Source organism: Daldinia loculata (assembly GCF_022478755.1).
Source record: "Daldinia loculata strain CBS 113971 unplaced genomic scaffold F4817scaffold_21, whole genome shotgun sequence".
Classification (NCBI taxonomy): domain Eukaryota; kingdom Fungi; phylum Ascomycota; class Sordariomycetes; order Xylariales; family Hypoxylaceae; genus Daldinia; species Daldinia loculata.
In genome coordinates this window covers 349,068-371,438 of record NW_026054875.1, presented here as the reverse complement: position 1 = coordinate 371,438, position 22,371 = coordinate 349,068, and the positions used below count along the sequence as shown (strand labels likewise).

General features: G+C 47.4%; 7 protein-coding genes across 7 annotated transcripts; 3 read left to right on the top strand and 4 right to left on the bottom strand.

Annotated features, from left to right (window-relative positions):
- Nucleotides 1-1,346: 1,346 nt before the first annotated feature.
- Nucleotides 1,347-2,918, top strand: F4817DRAFT_336247 (uncharacterized protein). The gene is made up of 3 exons (XM_049303119.1): nt 1,347-1,602; nt 1,679-2,192; nt 2,255-2,918. The coding sequence occupies exons 1-3, from the start codon at nt 1,591-1,593 to the stop codon at nt 2,590-2,592; spliced, it is 864 nt and encodes a 287-aa protein (XP_049159626.1). The 5' UTR covers nt 1,347-1,590; the 3' UTR covers nt 2,593-2,918.
- Nucleotides 2,919-3,988: 1,070 nt separating this feature from the next.
- On the bottom strand, nt 3,989-6,312 carry F4817DRAFT_336245 (uncharacterized protein). Its single transcript, XM_049303118.1, has 6 exons — nt 6,051-6,312; nt 5,598-5,976; nt 5,314-5,534; nt 5,040-5,252; nt 4,699-4,967; nt 3,989-4,638 (listed from the first exon to the last, which is right to left on the bottom strand). Exons 1-6 carry the CDS (start codon nt 6,185-6,187, stop codon nt 4,064-4,066), a joined length of 1,794 nt encoding a protein of 597 aa, XP_049159625.1. The 5' UTR covers nt 6,188-6,312; the 3' UTR covers nt 3,989-4,063.
- A 439-nt stretch (nt 6,313-6,751) lies between these two features.
- F4817DRAFT_365077 (GroES-like protein) lies at nt 6,752-7,951 on the bottom strand. The gene has a single exon (XM_049306823.1). The coding sequence runs from the start codon at nt 7,831-7,833 to the stop codon at nt 6,817-6,819; it is 1,017 nt and encodes a 338-aa protein (XP_049159624.1). The 5' UTR covers nt 7,834-7,951; the 3' UTR covers nt 6,752-6,816.
- Nucleotides 7,952-10,047: 2,096 nt separating this feature from the next.
- On the top strand, nt 10,048-13,864 carry F4817DRAFT_315429 (uncharacterized protein; the record flags this gene model as incomplete). Its single annotated transcript, XM_049300538.1, has 3 exons — nt 10,048-11,800; nt 11,854-13,033; nt 13,099-13,864. The coding sequence occupies 3 exons, from the start codon at nt 10,048-10,050 to the stop codon at nt 13,862-13,864; spliced, it is 3,699 nt and encodes a 1,232-aa protein (XP_049159623.1).
- A 221-nt stretch (nt 13,865-14,085) lies between these two features.
- F4817DRAFT_95315 (Arginase/deacetylase) lies at nt 14,086-18,405 on the bottom strand. Its single transcript, XM_049308086.1, has 2 exons — nt 15,669-18,405; nt 14,086-15,615 (listed from the first exon to the last, which is right to left on the bottom strand). Exons 1-2 carry the CDS (start codon nt 18,096-18,098, stop codon nt 14,506-14,508), a joined length of 3,540 nt encoding a protein of 1,179 aa, XP_049159622.1. The 5' UTR covers nt 18,099-18,405; the 3' UTR covers nt 14,086-14,505.
- Nucleotides 18,406-18,446: 41 nt separating this feature from the next.
- On the top strand, nt 18,447-20,444 carry F4817DRAFT_336242 (nucleotide-binding protein). The gene is made up of 2 exons (XM_049303117.1): nt 18,447-20,186; nt 20,263-20,444. The coding sequence occupies exon 1, from the start codon at nt 18,669-18,671 to the stop codon at nt 19,695-19,697; it is 1,029 nt and encodes a 342-aa protein (XP_049159621.1). The 5' UTR covers nt 18,447-18,668; the 3' UTR covers nt 19,698-20,186; nt 20,263-20,444.
- F4817DRAFT_315426 (uncharacterized protein) lies at nt 19,798-22,043 on the bottom strand (the record flags this gene model as incomplete). The annotated part of the gene is made up of 5 exons (XM_049300537.1): nt 19,798-19,986; nt 20,053-20,186; nt 20,263-20,365; nt 21,350-21,440; nt 21,496-22,043. The coding sequence occupies 5 exons, from the start codon at nt 22,041-22,043 to the stop codon at nt 19,798-19,800; spliced, it is 1,065 nt and encodes a 354-aa protein (XP_049159620.1).
- Between the last annotated feature and the right edge of the window lie 328 nt (nt 22,044-22,371).

The following is a 22,371-nucleotide window of genomic DNA, read 5'->3' as shown; positions in this document are numbered from 1 at the left end:
CTCTTATAACAAGTGCGCAGCATGGAAACAAGACCGTACTCTCTTAAGAAAGTAAAGAGTAGCTAGTTTCTTGTCGTGGGATTGCTATAACTAACCAATAGATAGGCTTGAATTTGACTTGATTCGACGTAGTTTACGTCAATTGAAGTTGATAGAAAGTTGAGTTAAACAGTTTACATGTGGGGTAGGCGACATTGAATGAATTACCTGTATGATAATAAGTAGATACCCACCTAACCTAGGTAGGTAACTAGGGCTAATGGGGATTGGGTGGGTTAAGAAGTATGGCAAATACGTAGGTGAAACTCGCAAGTTGATTATTTTAGAGTAACCGCGTAATTCGAACTTGGATATTATACTAGGTTAATCAAACCACACTCTTGCTATTAGTGTAACCTTGGATTTAAGCTGTTAAGTCCTTTATTGTTTTGTAATGACTAATAAGTACCTGACATCGCGAACCGGGAAGGTGGTCTTAGTGCTCAGCCTTATGGGACCTTTTTACCACTCAGCCCATTTCTTCCGATAGCTGGCGTCAGCGTTCCGTATCATCACGACAGGTCGCCCCATTAATGGAATATAGATTCGTCCCCACGCTAATAGAGAGGCGACCTCGTTCGTATTCTATCCATGAATAGGACGAGACAGTATATATCTAGAGTTAAGCTTGTATACTTCGTATAGAAAAAATATAATGACAATAATTAGTAGTTCTCAATCAACTCTTTTAGAGGTGTTCGTATTAAGGGGATATGTAACTAACGAATATAGCCACACCAGTGCTTTTCAGCTAGCTTGCCATTCTTTATATTACGTGGTATAATACCTGTATGTCATTGAGCCTTAAATTGAGTCTATGAGCGGGATGGAATCGTAGTTCTTACTTTAATTGACTAGTGGGTAAGAACTAGTGGCGTAATAGTGAATTTAGACAGAGTAAGATGTATGAAGTATTGGATCATAATTGATGTAGTTATATGACCCAATCTAACTTGTCTTACCCGTTGTTGTATAATATAAAGTTGGACTAAGCATATAACAGGTAGCCAAGTATAATAAAAAAGCGACCCGTGATCTTATATAGTTCTAAAGCATTGTCATAGACACAAGCAAAGTCATAGGCAAATATGTGCCTAGGTACCTACCTATCTTCCAAAGTTGGATTCTATATTCTAGAATCTGATGTGTTGTGGTTTTCCTCCGCTGAGTTGCATTCGGTCACGGAGACCCCGGTCTATTTTCATGCAACCCTGTCGAGTCGTCGGGTCCGTGTTCCAATGGACAGCCCAAGTTTTTAAGGAGAGCTTATCCAATCTCGTTTTACGATTGGCTGCGCTGTGTGAACCAAAGATTCTCGTTACCTACCTGGAAACGAGCAAGGATTAATAGTCCTATCCTTGATCCGCTTGTGATTCTGCAACTCATTCATATCTGACCTGTGTCCCGTTATTCCCGATATTGCTCTTCTGTCGGCACCGACCACGATCTTCTTTCTTGATCGTGATTCTTAGAGATTGTGGCGCTCCGGGAGCTTTAGTAAATATTGAAGTTTATTAATACGCGTCATTGTTCGAACTTCCCTCGTTAAATATGCCTCCAAGAGTGAGTTACCTATCTCACTATGATGGCGCTCTAACTCTTCTTGACTCGCTTAACTAATATTTCAACGGCATCGCAGTACGATGAGGCGCCTGAGCTAATACCTCAGAATTTTCCAGAGGTTCATCACCCACCTGCAGCACCGGAAGTGGCTAGCACATATGGACAACATACGCCGGCAACTGTAAAGCCTGAAGAGTCAGCCAACCTGTCAGCAGGATATACAGGTTTTGCGCCAGTTGAGCACCCGCCACCTTCGTCGTATACGTATGACTATCAAACCGGGTATGGTCCTATACTACCATCAGAGCACGGCAGAGCGCCGCAACGAATATTAGGATGCTCAGTACTAGTGTTTATTCTATCCATTATCATTGCCCTTTTATCGACAGCCGTCATCGGCTTGGCGGCCGGAACTGGAGTCGAAGCAAGCCGAGCGAACGACGCAGAGGCGCGTTTGGCCGCACTTAGTGCTTCGCCGGCGACTGTCACTGTGACAGCACCAGGGCCAACATCAACTGACTCCAGCGCGATTGATAAAGGATGTTCTACAAATTCAGCGGGAGTAACGGGAACCACATACGAATCTCAATGTGAGTGTAGGGTCGACGCGAGGACGCCAATTTAGAACCACTACTAACTATCTGACCTCAAGTTTTTAATAATCCCAGTTTCAAGATATATTGCAACAGTGACGCTCCAAATAACCCGCTCTCCTCTCTCTTCGTGGGTAATTTTGACGACTGCATCGACGCTTGCGCTTCTTATTCTTTCTACATACCTTCGGACTTCGCCCGTAATTCCACGTCTAGAAATGCGACCTGTGCCGCGGTCAGCTTTATTCCTGTTTGGACTAATCGCACATTCGCATTCGACCAAGACGCGCCGGGCAATTGCTATCTTAAACCCGGGCCGCAAAATCAAACAGCGTTGAATAACCCCAATATAGGGGGCTCTGCTGTTCATGCGGCGATTCTGGATACGCAATCCTAATAACGATATATCAACCTATCGATTTACAATTCACTGTTATGCATTGGGTTTAGCATGAGGTAACAAGGCATACCCTTAACATGATACCATAGCGCAGGAGTTGGGTGTTCACATGGGAGGTTTTCTGGTCTGGGAAAATATATTTAGCGCACTGCCCTACGTGGCTTTGGGGGTGGAGTTCTACAGTTCTTGAGCCTAGGAGTTATTGGGGGTTTTGAATTACAATAGGTACCTCTTGAGGTTTGATAGTAAAAAGATCCAAGACATATAACATTTTTCGCCTGGGATATAGAAGAAAAATCCACCAAAATCCTGAAATGTCCCTGAACTTCTTCCGCAGGCTATCCTCTACCACTGTAACCGTATAAGTTAGTCAATTCTTCTGGGGTGATGCTGACTGACGTCGAGCTGTAAGCTGATTCAGCGAGTACATAGGCTTGTTCTGTGCCGCTGGGCGACAGCTCAGGCGGCTACGTAGGTAGATAGACCAGCTACTGTCTCAGAGCACTGTGCCTGAATACCTAACGCGGATTTGTTACATAGGTACGGTCCCGAAAAATACTAACCGAAGACTGCCAATGACATTCCATACGCAACACATATCTAAAAATGAGTAATAGGGGGTAGTAAGGTATCACATATTCTATCTAGTAATACTTTTAAGATAGAAGCATGCTGCGAGGGTCAGGAACCGCGCCACCATCCATCTAGCAAAAATAGTGTCTTGTCTTCAGAATTGCTAGGGCGCTGCCATGCGGATACAAGGGTAAGCCCCGCGACAGGCCGCCGGAAATTCAGCGGTTGATTCCATACCAATCATTCGGTCTTTTACACGTACAACATCTTTCGATTTCAAGAATAGCATGCATACCTCATAGGAGTCTTGCTTGAGAGCGAGTTCGTATTATCATGACGCTCATGGTTACCTTAGGTACCTCTTATCCATCCATCTAGGGTCCTACATTTATAAATGTAGATATCATGGGGAAGCGAGATACTCTAGCCCGACCATGAATAACATTAGGTGTGAGAAAGTGTATGCGATGACCCCACCAGTTGGTTTAGGTGCCCAGAAACATCGAAATCAGATCATCTGAAGTAAGCTCTTTGAATCAAAAGGGACGAAACAGATAGTCTTGGTTGTCTGGTAGGTATTTTTGATATTTAGCATAAGACGAAGTACCTAACTATATATCTTCCTTGGTTGTGCTTCTAGCTAAAATTCATAAAACTGTTACAAGGTGAACCGGGAAGACATGGGAAACCACTTCGTCATTCCGCAAGGAACTCTACATCTACATCTATGGAGTACTAAAAGTGTTCCTCGTTCTAGATATCTTGTCTAGAACCCCAACACTCAATCACGACCCGTTCTAATGTTTTCTAAATCGTTATGTCGCCAGTTATGAGGTTAATTAATACGACGTACCTAACCAGGTCAATTTATATGTACAGTCTAACAATCCCATTCCTAAAAATCGTCCAACACGTTAAAGAACCATGATTCACTGCCAATGTCTACAGGCGTTGTAAGCCCGCCACCACGAACTCCGTCAAACATGTCGGTTTCGTGATTTGTGGTGTTCGTTGTGTCCATATTTTCTAGGTCATACTGCCAAACATCTCTCAACTTCCGGAAAACCCCAAGGCCCCAGTTATACGATTCATCCTTGCCGCCATCCAGTGAAATCAAGGCCGAGGCGGCTTTCAAATACTCTAATAGCCCGATGATTTTATCACAAGTCGGAATGAGATCAACGGTTGTCCGAACCGCTGCCCGATCCCAGCTTGGATCTTGTAAAGTGGTTATTGTATGTAAGCCTTTCATGACTGTGACAAGTCGAGGATAACAGGCGAATGACATGTTACCCAGAAGAGCGATAGGAGTAGAGAAGAACGTGTCAAGGTACGCTTTAATTGACACAAGGCAGCGCTGATAGATCTCAAATCGTCGTAAGTCCGGCTCATTCCATGTTGTAACCGGCTTGCTTATTTCGGATTCGTTTATCAGAAGCTCTGTAAAGTGATAGAGCTCCAAGATCATATCTAAATAGAGCGTATTAATGAGAAAATAGATTAACATTGGTGACTATAACTTTAACTTACGATCATTCCTGACCTCCGCGCTAAGACTTCCCTGTCTGGTTATCTCGTGTAGCTGTGATCGAAGAGCAGACAAATAAAGTACCGGAGGCCGGCCGCCATTGGCGTATAGAGAGTCGTCATATATTTGGTTTGCAATCAGTTGCATTTTTACCATTGCTGTAAGGCTTTCGTCTTGGGGCACTTTACTACTGTGGGCAAGGTTTGAAAGGTAGATGTCAAGGTAAGGGGACCAACGGAGCCCAGGGGCATGTTTGAAGATGTTCGATATCCTAAGTAACCCGTCAGATATTGAATGGGTTGGATTAATGATGGGAAAAAAGGTTGCGGGCTGATAAACTAACATGGAGGTAACAGCAAAAGCACCTAACACTGCGCGTTGCTCCTCATGGGGGCGCCCCTTGAGGAGAGTTGATCGGTCGCTAATACTAATACCAGCTGCACAAAACATAGCTGGGTCGGACGGTGGCCTATGGAGACCTAAGTCACAGACTAAAGTAACAATTAGTTGAGAGAATAATGTCCAGAAAGGTTTATCTCGTTTATGCAGATGTGACCTAACAGTAGCGAGTCAGATAAAAGGTTCGAGATTTCAGAGTGTTGAATTGGGGTATTGACCATCCTACAAATACGAGGAGCCCTAGAAGAAGATCTATGCTCTTCTCCCTATACATAACCACCTTTAGAACTATAATATTCTTTGCCTGCTCACTTAAGGCGGTTCGTTTTCTTGGTGACGCTGACACTGTGCACATTATAGTTAACCACAGGAATGGGTACATTTCCCGAAGCTGTTGGGCTCTCGCATATGGAGGAATATAAACCAACGGCAGAAAACCCTATATTTGGCTGTTAGTGATATATATATCTATTGCGGTTTGGAAGCTAGGAGCTTAACTTACTGCAGTTTCATCTCGGAATTTTCTTAGTAAATCTTCTGCCTCTAACGGGGACGTTTCGTCAGAATAAGAAATACTTGAACTCGAAATTTTTGTAATGTCAAATGTGGTTGTCTCTCCGGGACGTTGGGTAGCCGGCACTGAAGACGCGATAGTGGCTGATGGCACCTCTGTATTGGATTCAAGAGCTCCTTGCTGCTCATCATGATAATTTACTTCATCTTCTATATGAGTTTCTCTGGTATCTTTCTGTGATTTTAGATTTGACATAAGCTCATCTAGTTTTTCTTCAAGTCGAGCAGTTCTGGAAACGCCACGACGTTTTCCCACGCGACGCCCAGCCGATACTGTTGGCGTGCAGTTTTTCTTCAGGCGGTAGCATCTAGACAGTCTCAGTATTAATGTCGAGGGCGTAATCGGTCTTGAGAGGAACGGCGATAAGATGTCTAAACCCACCGTTCACAAATGGTGCTGTCACTCCGATATATACACTTGCATTTAACTCGAGAGCAGTTCGTACAAGCTCTTATACCCGATGTAGAAGCTGACGTAGGCTGAGACTCGGGAATATTCGTAGGTAATGCCGCCTCCATATTCTTAGACTCCGATATCTATGAATTCGTGTATGCGCAGGACAAACCAGATGTGAAAGAAGCCGTGCGTGAACGGACCCGGGAAGAATTCAAAGTGTTGTGTTCAAGTTGCGGCTGACTGCGTGGGTAAGGAGATAAAAAGTGTACTCCGGCCGCCGGCTACGGGAGTAAAATTATCACCCTGTTCCGGTTACTCTTACGTTAAAGGAGAAATTTGATTGGGTCTGCTTACCTGTCTTCCATCAAACGCCTACCCGAGAACCCCTGTAGAGATGCTGTCAAATATATCACTACATCACTAAAAGGTAGTTTCCTAATAGTGTTATAGTATATCTGACAGATGCTTACGTTGAGACATCGTTCTTCTTAACTAGCGTTTCTCGATGAGGATTTTTCTTAAGAAGAAAAATCCCCTCTTTAAAATCGGCATCACTATATATTCTTGGAACATGGAGTTATAGAATAGCTACATGTACACTTTGATGATATTGAGAGATCCTAGTCTTGGTACGAGTGGGCTAATATATATAAATAAAACTATTCTATTGTCGGCTATAAGGTGACCACTGCTAAGTAAACAAAGCCCACCATCTACCATATCTCGCATCTCGAGTCGATTATTCTCGCTCTCATAGTGTGATAACTATCTTCTTGGCCGAGACAGTACCGGACTTTCCTAGATCAATCGCAGCTTGAATATTTTCCAGACCATGGCCAAATACCAACGGCTTAGGTAGGCACCGGAACTTCTTCTGGGCTAAAGCGACCGGGAGATACTGGCCGTAGATGACAGATGCGACCTCGTTCTCCTTGAGTGTGCTAGCGAAGACCATCTTGGTCTGAACTCCCTCGGGGACATTGGTGGGCTCCATGGCACAAGCTACGAACTTGGCGCCCTGAACCTTGCTAATTACTTCGAATACGATTTTCTCTGAGCCGATTTGAATGGCAAATCCACCTGCGCTTATCTTGCCTTTGAATGCTTCGATCAAATCCTGTGTGATGGTCGGGCTGTTGTAGTCGAAGACACGTGCGGCACCAAGCCCCTTGCAGTAATCGAAGTTCTTAGGTGACGAAGTTGTGTACACCTCATAACCAGAAGCCACGGCAAGCTGGATTGCATTTGTGCCAACGCTTGAGGCACCGGCCCAGATCAGTAATGTCTTGCCTTTGGGTTTCGGGTCGACGCTCGGGTAGTCTAGTGCAAGGAAGTCCTTTTGGTAAAGGCCACAGGCCGCTGTAGACAGCCCTAGGGGAAGCACAGAAGCTTCGGCGAAGTCCAAGTCAGCCGGGATAGGGGCGGCAATATTTGCTTCGAGGGCGACATAGTTTTGGAAGCCGCCGGATCGAGCGTTGAAACCGGCTGCAAGACCAACTACGCGATCGCCGACCTTGAATTTGCTGACATTGGGGCCGACTTCGACTACTGTTCCAGCGACGTCACTCCCTCCAATGTAGGGATATTGAAGCCAAGAAAACAGCTGCGCTCCCATAATCTGGATATACCAATCCATGGGGTTGATAGCGGTAGCAGCTACTTTAACGACGATCTCTCCATCCCCAGCAGTTGGGCATGGTGTTGATTCGACCTTGAGGGGATGAGCCTTGGGCTCACCGAGTATAGCGGCTTTGTTAATAGGGGCCATCTTAAAGAAGTATGCCGTAGTTTGTAAGAATACCTGTAAGCCGATTATTTGAAACGTCTAAGCCAGGAACTAAGGTGCATTGATGTTTGAAATGAAGGGCATAGAGTCCCCATTAGAGACCTTTTATATAATTCGAATCTGCTTGATATCATTATGGTTTACACGGATGCACATACCCTCTCCGAACCGGCAGAAGAGATAGCCCGACGGGATATGATGGTGGCCGTTTGGATCGCTGGAGGCCGGTGGTGGTACAGAGTCTCTCGATATGGAATACATGCGAAGCTATGCCGAGTTTCACCGGCAGTAAATGTGTAGCTCCGGCCGGTCCCTCCTTATTTCCGGCCGACCTAATTATGTGACTCCGGTACTTCCTGATTCAGCACTTACAAACTCCGACTTCATTAAATCCTAACTACTCGTACAATCTACGTATAGATATCACAGAATCTATAAATAGGATAATTGTTTCAAAAATCAAGTATACATTTTACTATCTACCGTGTTATTCGCGGTCCGCCTCCGGATATCAATTCGGATACCGGCCCCACTTCTATATTCTCCGATACTTAAGCTATCCGGATTCTTATCACTGGTCTTGATATCATGGTATTATTCGACGGTTATGGACAATAAAGAACGAAATACTTAAGACTTTAGCGATGAGACTTTGAAAGAGAACTAAGTTACATAGTAAGTGGGTAAATATTTATATTAGGAAAAAAAGGTTCATCTTTTCGTAAGGCGTATGTAAATTTATACGCCCCGTAGTAACGGTTCCGACCTACTCCCCCCATCTCTTAAATAACACGAATAAAGATCCTAACTGGTAAAAAATAATGATGGGCAAATGTTGTAGATTTTTCGTACGATAGAATATTATCTATACTAGCGCGTTATCGTGCTGTTTATCTCACAATCATATGTTTCAATACGAAAAACCCGACATTAAGACTAAGTTCGCTGTTAATAGGTAGAGTTAGTATTTACGTGCACGTACAGCATCCGCAACTAGCCGGCGCTAAGTTGGTAAACTTCATAGACGGTGATAATACTAGGCCTAGATAATACTTATGCGCTCATGAATCAATACGCATATTACTGGAGCGTCTAACTGCTTTGAACTTTAGTGATACTTTTTCATAGGAGCTAGTCAAACATTGCTTGCTTCCTGGCATACTAATTCTCCAGGGATACCTTAAGGCTGAAAATTGCTAGTAGTATCTTTATATTAGTTAGTTTTCTTAAACTGATAAGAGCTGGTTAAGTCTAATGACTTGTTGTATTACGCGATGTCTTTCTTAACATTCTGTAGCTTGCTTCCTATTGGCCAATTGCAATAGGATGCCGTGTAATAACAACTGACCAATACCTCTTTCTGAATTTGTTCCTGGTCTTAAATTCCCGCGTCCTACGGCATATTTAAGCCTCAGTCATCTTTGCCATTCGTGATTCGACTGCTTATTTTCCTTTAGGGCTTCTAGAAAAATCCAAGAGGTATCTCTGATATGTGGTAATACACTCCATCTATCCATGATCCTTTATCAGCTTAGCTGCTTAGGCATATCTTGGCGGTGTGGACTGCGCTGTTCGGTCATAATTGCACAGTAAAGGGGCTGGAATATATACAGTCGCAGTAATATGCGAATGGGTTAGTGCTAATAGCCAATAGTAACCCCTTCCCCCCCGCCTTTTTGGACCGGATTCCGACGGACGCCCTGCTCGTCAACCCAAGGGCGCGTACTCCACACTCAATTACATGACTGCATGGATTAGTTCGGCGCTGTCAGCAGAGTTCGGAAGTGGCTTTTGCGGTGGTTGCGATACGGCGGCCTAGCAAGATGGGACGATGACTCTTGTTCAACTTGGGATCTTCATCTTTCCCGCGTTTGGCTTTAGCGACAAACGGAGCAGCGTATGCAAATCATATTGGAACGGTTATGCAATACCGTAGTTTCTAAGGATCTAGCTCGCGAGGAGAAACATCTGTCGCGTGCCTTAAACTTCTTTTCCCCATTCCCTCTTCAAAACTTAGTCAAGGTTGTTCGTATTCTTCCCCAGATTCCCATCCTCTCTTAACAGGGACGTGTCCTCCTTTTGAGTCATCTACTTGGCTTCTCTTGTAACTACAACTACCATCACACTGGCGCCCTTCTCGTTTTGCCAATTCTTACGCCCTAGGTGTAAATCTCTTGGCCGGTGGCCGCGCCCTAAATGACGACAATCGACGAGCTAGAAGAGATGGAATTTGTTAATTGGGATGCTGCCGTAGTCGGCACCAGCTCCGAACCCGTAGTCACCTCGGAGGGCGTAGCTGGTCCTATTGACGCTCCTGCTGCATCAATAGACCAACCCAATATGGACCTTGTATTTGGGGACGTCGACGGGGATGACTGGTCGTACTGGGCTCTTGAACACTTCGAGTCCACTCAGATGTCTCAGGAGGTCGACCCGGTGGCGCTGCCGGAAGCCGAATCGACAGCCAACTCACAGCTTTATTGGGAAATACCCGCCGTGCCTTGTACGCACTGCGCAATGGGTGGTTACCAATGCAAGCAAATCAGAGAAGGTAAATATAAGGGTTATTGTACGAGCTGTGTTGCTCTACGTTGTGAGTGCAGCTTCGGGCCTCTAGAACATAACTTGACTGCCGAAGCGGGCGCGACTTTTCCTGCGAACCCCTGGCCGATAATGGGCGATAGACCAGAGACGTCCATCTTGCACGAGGATGAATTAGCTGCTATGATTACTTCAGCGCTGCCTGCACCAGGCTTGGTTGCAATCGCCGAGGACAGACAATCATTGTTAAGGCCTCAGACTACGACTAAGAGCGTTACACGGTTTTCCCGCGAGTCAGTGAAAATCCTGAAAAATTGGGTATCGACGCATAGTAGACACCCATATCCTACGGAAGAGGAGAAAGAGGGCCTACAGAAGATAACTGGCCTTAGCAAGACACAGATTACGAACTGGTTAGCAAATGCCCGCCGTCGTGGAAAGATCCAACCGACTCGAGCGACGTCCCCTCATATTGGCCGAGGATATGTCCAAGCCATCGATATTCCACAGCGGAGAGGCACGCCGGCGTTGTTCGAGAACATGAACCCCTTGCAGAGATGGGCGAATTCTCCGCCGGAAAACGAACCTGCGTCCGTGGCGGCCATTGCTAAGGCCGTGTCAGACTCTTCCAATTCATATTCGCAAACCTCAGGATCGGGTCGGAATAGTCCTTACGTTTCCAACTATTCAGATGATGGATCAAGTAGGTCGCTGTGCAATCAATCGTCTGCTAGCAGTTTGGGTACCTCTCACTCGAGCGGAAACTCCTTCGCTTCCGCATATTCTAGTAAATCGCGTGGCTCCTTCGGTTCGCTATCATCATTCGTCCGAACTCGAGGTCGCCGTCGCCGCCGTCGAGCTCCACCTGTACGAGCCGATGAAAGTCTCAACCAACCGCTCAAAACTTTCCAGTGCACGTTCTGTACCGAGACTTTTAGGACTAAGCACGACTGGCAACGGCACGAGAAATCCTTACATTTATCTCTCGAGCGATGGATATGTTCTCCCGACGGCCCGAGGGCTCTAAACCCGGATAATGGCATGATGAGTTGTGTCTTTTGCGGCGAGGCGAATCCGGACGATGGCCACATGGAATCTCATAACTTCTCCGGCTGTACCGAGCGGACGTTGGGAGAGAGGACGTTTTATAGGAAGGATCATCTCCGACAGCATCTTAAGCTCGTGCACAATGTGAAGTTTCTTCCGTGGGCAATGGACAAGTGGCGAGTGGCCTCTCCTGAGATTCGGTCACGATGTGGTTTCTGTGGCATCGTGTTAGATAGCTGGACAATTCGAGTGGACCATGTGGCCGAACACTTTAAGACCGGTAACACTATGGCTGACTGGAAGGGTGACTGGGGTTTCGAAGCCCCCGTGCTTGAGATGGTTGAAAACTCTATCCCACCTTGTGAGAGACCATCATGCTTCTCTCCTGTGAAAATATCTAATTGACGAGAACAGATTTAATTCACGACGAGAGGAACACCCCCCTGCCTTATAGGGCTAGCAGCAGCCCCCCGGCGACACCGATTAACGCTTATGAACTACTGAAATGGGAGCTTCAGCACTGGGCTACCATGTTCGCTGCAGATAATGGAAGGGCGCCAAACGATGCCGAGATGCAACTAGAAGCTTGTTCCATTCTCTATGGGTCGGAGGTCCAAACGAAGAATTTCCAGCGTCCCCGTTGGGAAGCATCGTCTTGGTTACGTGACCTTGTCATGTCTTCGGAGGAGATATCTCGAAGCGCTGCCTTACGACCGATTCGAGGACAATCAGATAACCGGTTAACCTCGTTACGTATTAATGGCAAGGACAGTATTTTCGAAAACTGCGAGTTCGAGAGGCAGATGCAAGATTTCGTCAAGGCTAGGCAGCTACTGGGCCTAACGGCCATGGATCATGAACTTCAAGTCGAAGCTTGTCGCATCATCGGTAGGATGGAAGAGAAGTCTAGTAACCCCGTGGAAGACATAGCAAACTGGCTGTTACGCTTGATATATGATTCTCCGAACTGGCTTCAGAACTTTAGACAGCGGGCGCATCTTCCGCGAAGTGAGGACGTTGGGGACGTTAATCTAAGGTCGAAAGACCCCAAGACTATAGACTCTACTATTCACAATTACAGTAGATTGGAACGGGAGCTTGGCGAATACCTCGAGGGACAGAGGGCAGCAGGTATCGAACCTCAAGACGCCGACCTCCAGCGAGAGGCCCGCGTTATTATCTATGACAGCGACGATGAATGGAACCAGACGGCAGCCGACGATAAAGAATGGCTTCACCGCTTCCGAAAGCGACATCCCCGCGATCATGCCGCTACTACATCCACATCAAGCGTGTCCCCTATCAACCAGAGGCCATCACCGTCTCAGAACCAAACTGTTACAAGAGACTCACAGTACCTCGGGCCTCTACTCGACGACCTACCTTCCTGTCACGACCAACAAGCAACCAATAGCGCCCTCAACAGCTCTATCAAGACTGGCCCCTACTTCCTTAACGACACAAACTGCTACCGCCGCTTGGCTCGGGGTCTCAGTCGCTTCGTAGCGTCAACCATGTCTCCTAATAATCCCAATCGGCACGTGCCAACCGACGAAGAAATCCGGCACCAAGCCCGGTGGCTAATATACGACGAGTAAGTCCCCAACTTTCTCCAGTTCCCCTTCTTACGAGCCTGTCAACTAACCCATCCACCGCCAGCGACGACCCATGGAACCAGACCGCAGCCGACAACTTCGAATGGCTACAGCGTTTCAAGCGGGACGTCGGGATCCTACCCGCAGATAGCGGGCCGGGTCTCGGCAACCCCAAGGACGCAGCATGGGCGCCAATCTCAGGGGGCACCGGGTTCGCGCCGCCATACGTAGCGCCTAACCCAGCAGCCACGATCGAGCCACTAGCTTCGAACCCAACGATCCTCCTCCGCGACGCGCGGCCGTTCGAACCCGCCGCCAGCACCGCGAACCGGTTCCTAAAGTCCTTTACGCGGCGCTACCCCGCGCCGGCCAAGGTATTCTGCAGCCGCGAGCTAGAGAGCGGGTTAACAGAGTACGTGCGTCGCGAGGTAGGACGAACAGGAGTCTTCCCCTCCGACGACCATCTTCGCGAGCGCGCGCGGCAGATCATGGCCATGCAGAAGACCAGCTGCGACGACCCGGTACTTCTCGAGCGCTTCAAGGCCGCCGTGCGAAGTGCTGGTCTCCCAGACGATGCGTCCGCGAGCGCGCACGACGTCGGTCCGCTTACCCCCGGCGTAGCCGCTGATATCGCAACCGTCGCCGCCGCCGGCGACGCGGCGCTCGCGATGCTGCCGGAGGATATGGACATGGATTTCCAATTCACGGACCAGGAGATGAACGACATACTACAGGACGTGAGTCCCGATTTTGAGGGAGGGGCTCCGCTCAACCAGAGCCCCTTGGATAGCATTAGCACTGGCGTTGCTGGTTCGGGCTTCAACCTATAATCTAAAAACGATGTTACGAAAAAGAAAACGAAAACGAAACGCCGTCATTTTTCTTCGACTTCTTTCCTTAGCATATTAGATACCATTTGCGAAGAGTAGCATTTTTTCCCTTCCTGTAGGCATATATGGCTGGGGTTGGCATTTTGGTTTCACCTCTACTCATAGCGTCTATAACATCTAATAAAAAATAGTAAACCCAGAAATTATCGTATTAAATAGGTAGTTATTGCATTATTGTATTGATATTATATAACAGAAACGTTATTGCCACTGATATTAACTACCTAAAACTAGGCCGACTACACGAGAATTTTATTACAGCACTTGAAATTATATTTACTATTCTTAGAGCAGAATTCGTAGAGCATATTATAAGCATAGTATTTGCAACGAGCCAAACCGGCTGGATTGGAAAAAAGGGTATCGTAGAATAATGGCAAAACAACAACGAAACCTCCTGGGATCAATAACTCGACAGTAGAATCTGTAAGCCAATCCCTGTAAACGCCATTATCTCACCGCTCACCGCACGTGAGAATCTCCTCTTAGCACCCCTACACTATACTTATTTCCCGCTAAACTGACGAGCGCATACAATACCTATACTCGCTCGAGTATTTATATAATTCCCATAACGAGAATTAGTAGCGTTGCGGTGTCTCGGGTATCTCCCAAATACCTCCACCTCCATCTTTTGCTTCACCTTTGCTTTGAGGCCGTGCTCGAATCGGAACATGGTTTCTCGGCTTTGACCAAGACTCTTGGATTGATCGAGGAGCAAAGGGTATGCTTGACGTAGAAGTAAACCCGTGTCCGCCACTTTGGGCCGGGCTCGAAGGGACTGATGATGCGCTGAACGTAGGAATTCGAGTTCCATTTTGTCGAGCTGGTGAACTACCAATATGTTCCGGCATACGGATCGGGCTGGAAAACGGAACGGTAGCTGGAAGTTGTCCATTGTGTTGACGCTGCATAAATGTCGCCTTGCTTTCACTCGCCTCTGGAGTGAGTTGTTCCGGAGGACTCGGGGGGAACTCTGATTGGTCGGGCTCAGCTGGTGTTAAGATGGTCGGTACATTTACTGGACTGAATCGCTCAATCTCTGATTGGGGTAGCAAGATATTGGGTAATCCGGTGCCCAATTTTGAAACTCTCTCATCGCCATGCACAGCATTTGGTTGTGAGGGCTGTATGGTTGTATGTTCACCTCCCCCCACGACTGGCAGCGAAGGGTATATTCCAATTGCGGAATCGGAAAATTTGGGGTTCTCGATCGGCTTCGATTCCTGGCTGGCTTGATTATCCCTTCTTGCCTTTTCTTCCGCTTCAGCTTTTTGCCTAGCTTCTTTCTTCTCCTTGGTGAGCACATTGATCTTAATCTTTTTCATACCACCAGTGATCTTTTCTATGTCGGTTGTAGAATCCTTCACGATTGCGGTCGAATCTCCAGATGAATCAACTGGAAGCTCTTTTCTCGCAGGGTGTGAAGCATCCTCAGTTTTGACAACTGGGGCTTTGGTCTTTCTTGGTGCCCGAATACTCTCCTTTTTAATGGGCACCGCTGGTCTAGTCTTCCTCACATTCAACGCGGTAGATGCCTGGGTTCGTACACTCATAGATGATTCGGGGCGAATGGTTTGTGAGGTACTAGGCCTTGGTAGTGCACCGGGTGCATCATTAATTGCGACTACCGCACCAAGGTTTCGAGTTTGTCCGGACCCATTTTGTGTAGGAATCCCTCGAGCGAGAGCCTATAGATTATCGTTAGATACCTACTCGAGATGTGTTTTAAGTGGGAGCTTACCTTCTCCGTGGCGAGGATAGACGAGCCCCCAACTGTTCTCCTACGTGGTTTTGGGTCTTCGCTTTCAGCATACTTAACCGGCTTTCTCTCCCGCTGAGACTTCCTTACAGGGGCGGCAGTCGGGGCTACAGTTGGAGCTGCATCATTACTAGTTGAGCCGCTCTGAGGAAGAGACTGACGTTCATGTTTGGCTTTAGTTGCACCAGCATTCAGCTCCTCGAACTTAAAGCTGCTGACCTGGCGGTCTTTCGGAATGAGCAGCTTGCTTAACTCATGAGCAGCAGCAGTCCAAGGCACATCAGGTAGAGGTGGAGTTGGGGGCCGGGAAACGGATAACTGAGAAAATCCCGACACGCTCCGTCGGACTTTAGTGGGATCGATTGCCTTTGCGCTTGATGCCTGTGTCGGGGAAGAATAGTTCCCAGGTACGAAAGCCCGCAGCTTTTTAGGCTGTTCTATAGGTGGTGCATTCACGAAGGCATCAAATTGGTCGAGTTCAGAACCAGACCACCAGTTTGGGTCATATGGGAATCCTGCGATGCCCTGCCCAGTCAAGGTATTTCGTCTGCTGAGCGAGCCAACCCTATTGCCCATCTCATAGCCGAGTCCATTGGGAATCTCTTCCTTTACCGGAGTAGAGTCATCACCAGCCAAACCACTCAGATGACTGAAAACACCTGAATATAAGGCCCTGTCGCTATAACCGCCTTCGAGGACGCTAATAACTCGGCCATCAACACTAAGCCCTTCTTCAGATGCAAGCTTGACCACATCTCGAGTAAGACGAGCATAGAATTCGGTTGGAACATTGACCTTATGTCGTTGCATCCCCGCGCCCTCCCATTCGCTCGCATCGAAGCCAGCAGACAAAAAGATGACGGCTTTAGGCACCTGACCAGAAGCGCGATATCGTTCGGTCTGCGTTCGGAGATAACTTCGAGCTTTGTCTAAGAGAACCGAATATTTGGACTGATATAACTTCCAGAACTCTACGTCTGACTTCCATTCCTGTAGATGAACATTCCATATAGACTGCCCATGCGCATTTTCCACGCAGACACTGGCATTCCTAACCTTCTCATCATCGCCGTACTCGCAAGGATAGGAGTTAATATCGTGGAGGCTGAAATATCCAATAGATGTTCTTTTCCATGCAGACATATTCTTTGTTGCTGTAAAGCTACGCTTGTTGTGGTCCCAAGCGATGGCCTGGGAACCGTCTCCGTGGTGCAAATCAAAGTCGATTATTGCCGCATGTGTCAATCCATGATTCAAGAACCCGTGCATAATACCCACATGCGCGTTGTTGACCCAGCAGAAACCTGACGGGTGGGACGCGGAGCAATGATGACCAGGAGGACGCACGGCGACAAAGGCACGCTTGTACGGGGAGTCATTGAAAACTCCATCTACGGCGTCGCAAACGGCCCCGAGGGCGCCTTCGAATGCATTTAAGGACTCCGAACATAGGTAAAGGTCTCCCTTGTGGAGCTCCTGGGGAGGACTTGCATGTGATCCCCTATTCATTTCGGGTCTGCGCAACTCGTTCGTGTTTAGGGCGAGTTTCGTTTCGGCGGATTCGCACATAATCTTCAGTTCTTCCATCCACTTCGTTCCATGAACATTGGTCACTGCTGCTGAATCTAGTGCAAGAGTGCGGGTTGTCTTGCGGATATGAAAAGGGACAGTGGGAATCGAGGTGGGATCAAGTTCGGGGTAGATAGGGTATCTTCCGTCGCAATGTCGTTCCCCGAGTCGAACATATGCCATTGATACACCAAGTACACTCGCTTGGATTCTCTCAGGTCGTTCGACAATGCTATTCAAGTCGCCCTTGGTGGCGCGAGGTCTCGAATATCGATGTCCATAGCATGCATCATTCAGAATGACTATAGTTTCTGGATGGTAGCTTGCCGATTCGCTATGAAGCAATTCCAACTCTTTCTTCATGTAAGAGCCTGCTACAAAGGAGGCAGTAAGTGCCGGCTTCTCCCTGAATTCCGCTATGTTCAATGGTGACCTGGGACCATTTGGCGAGAGGTGATTAGAGCTACCTCGACGTGAGGGTGCGCGACTCGGGGCAATCCCGTTCGAGGAGTGTAGAGAATTCATTGAAGTCTTCCGTAACAAAGTCGGCGTTGAAGATCGGGACAGAGAGGTGAGTCCGTTCGAGTTAACCCGGTTTACAGGACTTCGAGAGGGCGCCCTAGCGCTAGGGGAAATAGAAGTCAATCTTGAATCTGTATGATTTGATTGCGCATTCGAGGTTGGAGAGGAAGATATGCGCAAGGCCGAGGGTCTCGTCGTAGAATTCGCAGAGGAAGTGGAAAGAGACAGCTTATTTAACGAGCGTAAAAGTTCACGTTCGTCGAAGGGGTTAGCTGTTTCTTCGAGCTTCGGCTGAGCTCGACCGCGCTCAGGGAAAGCCATGGTTTCAATTTTGTGTTCATTGGAGGAATTATGGTAGCCAGACCGATTAAATGCGGATACTATAGATGTGGACGACGATGTTTGGGCAAAGACTGATGGATACCTACATTGAAAGGAGGGGGTGTTCGACGATGTTGATGTTAAATTGTTTGATTTAAAACGGACCCTGTCGATATGTTTTCCATCTTCACGTCGCGCAGACCCGCGCAGACCATATCAGGTTTAGGTAGTCCGTGCGTTACTTTTATGCAGTCTCGGTTTAATATGGGTCATTACGTATGGATCCAGCTGCATATCTGCATGTTAGCGATTCCGGAGGCTCACTTGTACTGTCCTACGTATTTACCCCACCAAGTGACATAGAAAGAGCCGTATTATCGATAACACCTTCGATCCTACATTTACATGTGCCTATTATTTCTCCCAGATTTCTAAGCAAAGCTTCATACTAATTAGCAACTTACCTAATTTAATACACCAGACTTCTTTCCGAATAGAAATACCACTGATATCCTCCAGATATATTGTTGTCTCTATTTCAACCCGCTCACATTGTCTTTTATCGTAACAATGGCGCCCTCCTTAGAAGAGCCCGAAGCCGTCCAGGACGTCATCGACAACCCGCTTAAGGCGCGTCCCCAACTTGTCGCCCCTGAACCCGAGCACTGCCCAGGCCCTGAATCTGAACAAGCCGGCAAGGCCGATTCATGTGCTGGCTGTCCGAACCAAGCGATATGCGCATCGGCGCCCAAGGGTCCAGATCCGGACATACCGTTAATTTCAGAACGGCTATCGGGAATCAAGCACAAGATCCTCGTCCTATCCGGCAAGGGTGGCGTAGGCAAAAGCACGTTCACGAGTCTCCTCGCACACGCATTCGCAACGAACGAAGACATGACTATTGGTATCATGGACACTGATATCTGTGGACCCAGCATACCCAAAATGATGGGCGTGGAGTCTGAGACGATACATATTAGTAACACGGGTTGGTCGCCTGTCTGGGTTGCCGACAATCTTGGCGTCATGAGCATACAGTTCATGTTACCAAATCGTGATGACGCAATAATCTGGCGTGGTCCAAAGAAGAATGGTTTAATCAAGCAATTCTTAAAAGAAGTAGAATGGGGAAACATGGACTTCTTACTCGTCGATACACCTCCGGGGACAAGCGATGAGCATCTCAGCGTGAATAGCTTTTTGAAAGAGAGCGGGATTGACGGTGCCGTTATGGTTACAACGCCGCAAGAAGTAGCACTTCTCGATGTAAGAAAAGAAATCGATTTCTGCAGAAAAGCAGGGATAAGAGTGCTAGGTCTAGTAGAGAACATGAGCGGTTTTGTGTGTCCGAACTGCACACACGAGAGCCAAATCTTTAAGGCTACTACTGGGGGTGGCGCGGCTTTGGCAAAGGAAATGGGCATCCCGTTCTTAGGCGAGGTACCACTTGACCCAAGGATAGGGATGGCATGTGACTACGGGGAGAGCTTCTTCGACCATTATCCCGATAGTCCAGCATGTAAAGCACTCAAGGGTGTCGTTCAAGGCGTTGCTCGCGAGATAGGCCTCGGCGCACAACATATATTACCCGACGACTGAAAAAAATTCAAGTATCAGACAAAGATAGCATCTCGCTGTAATTGGTATAGAGAAATCTCTAAATATCTGGCAAGCGGGGGCTGGCCGGGTCGGAGGTAGCCTATTCGGTGCTCAACTTATTGGGGATATCTTCTAAATCCTCCGGGCTCTCCACATCAATCACCTTACCGACCTCGGCCGTATTCCTCAAGAGCTCCTTCGCGCCGGCATACATCATGCGACTCTCCGAATTACATGTATTCGGTAGGTAGTATAGGAGGACGTAGGGCACAGACAGGCGGCCGGATGGCTGCAGCAGTAGTTAGCAAATCTTGAGCCATGTAATTGCTCAGCAGCAAGGGATAGGCGGGTATACCAGAGTCAAGGGGTAGCTTAGAAGAATATAGCGCGGCGAATTATCAGGCAGGTCGTCGGCAATTTCGTCGAGAGACTTGTATACTACCTTATCATCATCTTGCTTAATCTCATACGTCTTCTTGTCGATGTAATCTGTTTAGATGCGCATTAGATCAGCTATACTCGAAATACCCTGGAGCAAGATGGGGATAGAGATAGACATACATACAGATCACAGCTTGTGGCCCACTGGCTCTTGATGTAGTTAAGCGGAATTTGCGTAGGTGGTCTTTAGTCTCCTGAGAGAAGGTGTAGAGTCTTGCCTCGGAGCTCTGTTTAGTCTTTAGTATGTCAAAACTTTGGAGCAATTCGGATCGTGGGGCATTACCATCTTGACGAGGTTCCGTAGTCCCAAAGGTGTAATTGATTCTACGGAGTCGTAATATGTAATATGTCAAAATATCGAGGGACTAGTTGGGTACCTAGACTAGTACATTATAAGCAGATGCGGTATGCTGTGTAAAGTAAAAGCATATATGTAGTGTTACAAGACTGTGGCAGCGATGCGGCTGGCGCAAGTCAGTCGATACCTCTCTCAGCCCAGCCCCGCCCCCGCCATGACGAAAAGCAGCTGATTCCCTATCGGATGTCTTAGCTTACCTAAGCTAATATCTATGAGTTGCATTATGTAAGACAGAACAAGTCAGTTACTATTAGCTACTAAAATATAAAGGATGAAGTATAATATTCGAAGGCAATATTGAGGTCTCAACTATATGAATAACACTAAACTCACTGCGTATTGACATCAGTGAAGTCAACAATCGACTTGAGAAATTCACTTGGCGTAGTTGAAATATATTAAATTTATGATACCGTTAGTATCAGATATACTAGTTACTATGTCATCATAGGTATGTCTTTGCCGTGAAGAAGTTGATAGCATACCTAATTGAATGAAAATCTTCGCTCAATCATAGTCATCCTGTCCCTCCCCCAAACTCCGAAGACAGATATCGAGCACTTGGATCGTAACAGCATAAACCCCTGGGGTATTAAAGACGACAACCACCTACTCACGGCTTCGTACTTAATTACAGTAAAATTTGCAAGCTTCATTTTAAGCTTAGACTTCAGTAATAATTTTATCATTCCGCATTACTATGGTCTCGATAAAAAAGAGGATTTAATGCTCAAAGCATCCAATTATATAAGCGACTTTATCCGTAATATGAAGACTTCATCGGCGCCGGTCCCGGTCCTCCTCGAGGGTAGCTGTTAGGGGGGTAGTTAACACCGTACTGCGCTGGCCATACCGGCGGTGGGTATACCACTGCAGCAGGACGGATCCTATTCCCTCGTTGCGTTTCGACGCATGCCCGAACGAAAAGACTGAAGTGTATAGCCCTGCTCATTCGTCAGGAACCTGACACTAAAAACGCCGGGCGACAGGAAAATTTACCATAATAGACCGCAGAACGCGATAAGAGCCTGCACGGCTGACTGAAACGACTTGCTATTGACGAGAATGCGGTTCCTCTCCGGACAGTAATACGACATGGTGTAGATGGAATTCGTACGCCAGTCGATTTCGGAGTAATTCTCGATGACCCAGTCCGGATCCTTAGGATCTCGTTCCCATTCGTTGCACCGTATAATGCTGTTCTGGACACTCCTCCACAGCATACACGAATAGAACAGCACATAGATCATCGCCAGGAATATGATAAGCTGCACGCCGACGTGGGCGCCGGGGTGAATTCCACGACCTGGAGAGCCTCTCCGCTTCCGGATAAAAAGAGTCACGAACTCGGCGATCGTCCAGGCCGCCGTCGCAGCGGTGACAGGTACCGTCAGTATTCCCACGCCATAATCGCCTTCCCACGTCTTTCCAACGCTGACCCCAATGACTATAATGCAAAACACGAGCGAAGTAGACTGCAGCACGATTTTGGCAATCTGCCACTGTCGACTGCTTACTGGCTGGACAATTCGTCGCCGGGTCTCCATCGCGATTACCGGGTAAGCCCCTCTGAGCAGGGCCTTCGCAATATAAGCGCGCTTCAAGAACAGCGGAACTCACGAGTCACAGCAAAGCAGCTGCCGGTTATTAACAATTAAAAAAAAATCAGATAGGGAAAAGAGAACGTATTGATAAACGAGGGTGGGAAGGTGATCGTAAAGGGATAAAGAGAGAAAAGATCGACGGGAAGAAATCGTGGGGAGAAGATGTTTCTCGGCCTCTGAAGCACAACGACTCCATCCTTTCGGTCCATGCCGAGAAACTCGCCAGACCAATACCAGGCAGACAACCTTTTCGAAATGGCCTCTGCCAAAT

Excerpts from the sequence above, each read along its gene's own strand:
- F4817DRAFT_336247 (XM_049303119.1), top strand. Across the intron at positions 2,193-2,254 it reads AACCACATACGAATCTCAAT|TTTTTAATAATCCCAGTTTC; the intron begins GTGAGTGTAGGG and ends TCTGACCTCAAG.
- F4817DRAFT_336245 (XM_049303118.1), bottom strand. The coding sequence starts at position 6,187 with ATGGAGGCGGCATTACCTACGAATATTCCCGAGTCTCAGCCTACGTCA. Across the intron at positions 5,253-5,313 it reads CTCCTCGTATTTGTAGGATG|GTCACATCTGCATAAACGAG; the intron begins GTCAATACCCCA and ends CGCTACTGTTAG. Across the intron at positions 4,639-4,698 it reads CGCGGAGGTCAGGAATGATC|ATATGATCTTGGAGCTCTAT; the intron begins GTAAGTTAAAGT and ends CGCTCTATTTAG.
- F4817DRAFT_365077 (XM_049306823.1), bottom strand. The coding sequence starts at position 7,833 with ATGGCCCCTATTAACAAAGCCGCTATACTCGGTGAGCCCAAGGCTCAT.
- F4817DRAFT_95315 (XM_049308086.1), bottom strand. The coding sequence starts at position 18,098 with ATGGCTTTCCCTGAGCGCGGTCGAGCTCAGCCGAAGCTCGAAGAAACA. Across the intron at positions 15,616-15,668 it reads CTATCCTCGCCACGGAGAAG|GCTCTCGCTCGAGGGATTCC; the intron begins GTAAGCTCCCAC and ends GATAATCTATAG.
- F4817DRAFT_336242 (XM_049303117.1), top strand. The coding sequence starts at position 18,669 with ATGGCGCCCTCCTTAGAAGAGCCCGAAGCCGTCCAGGACGTCATCGAC.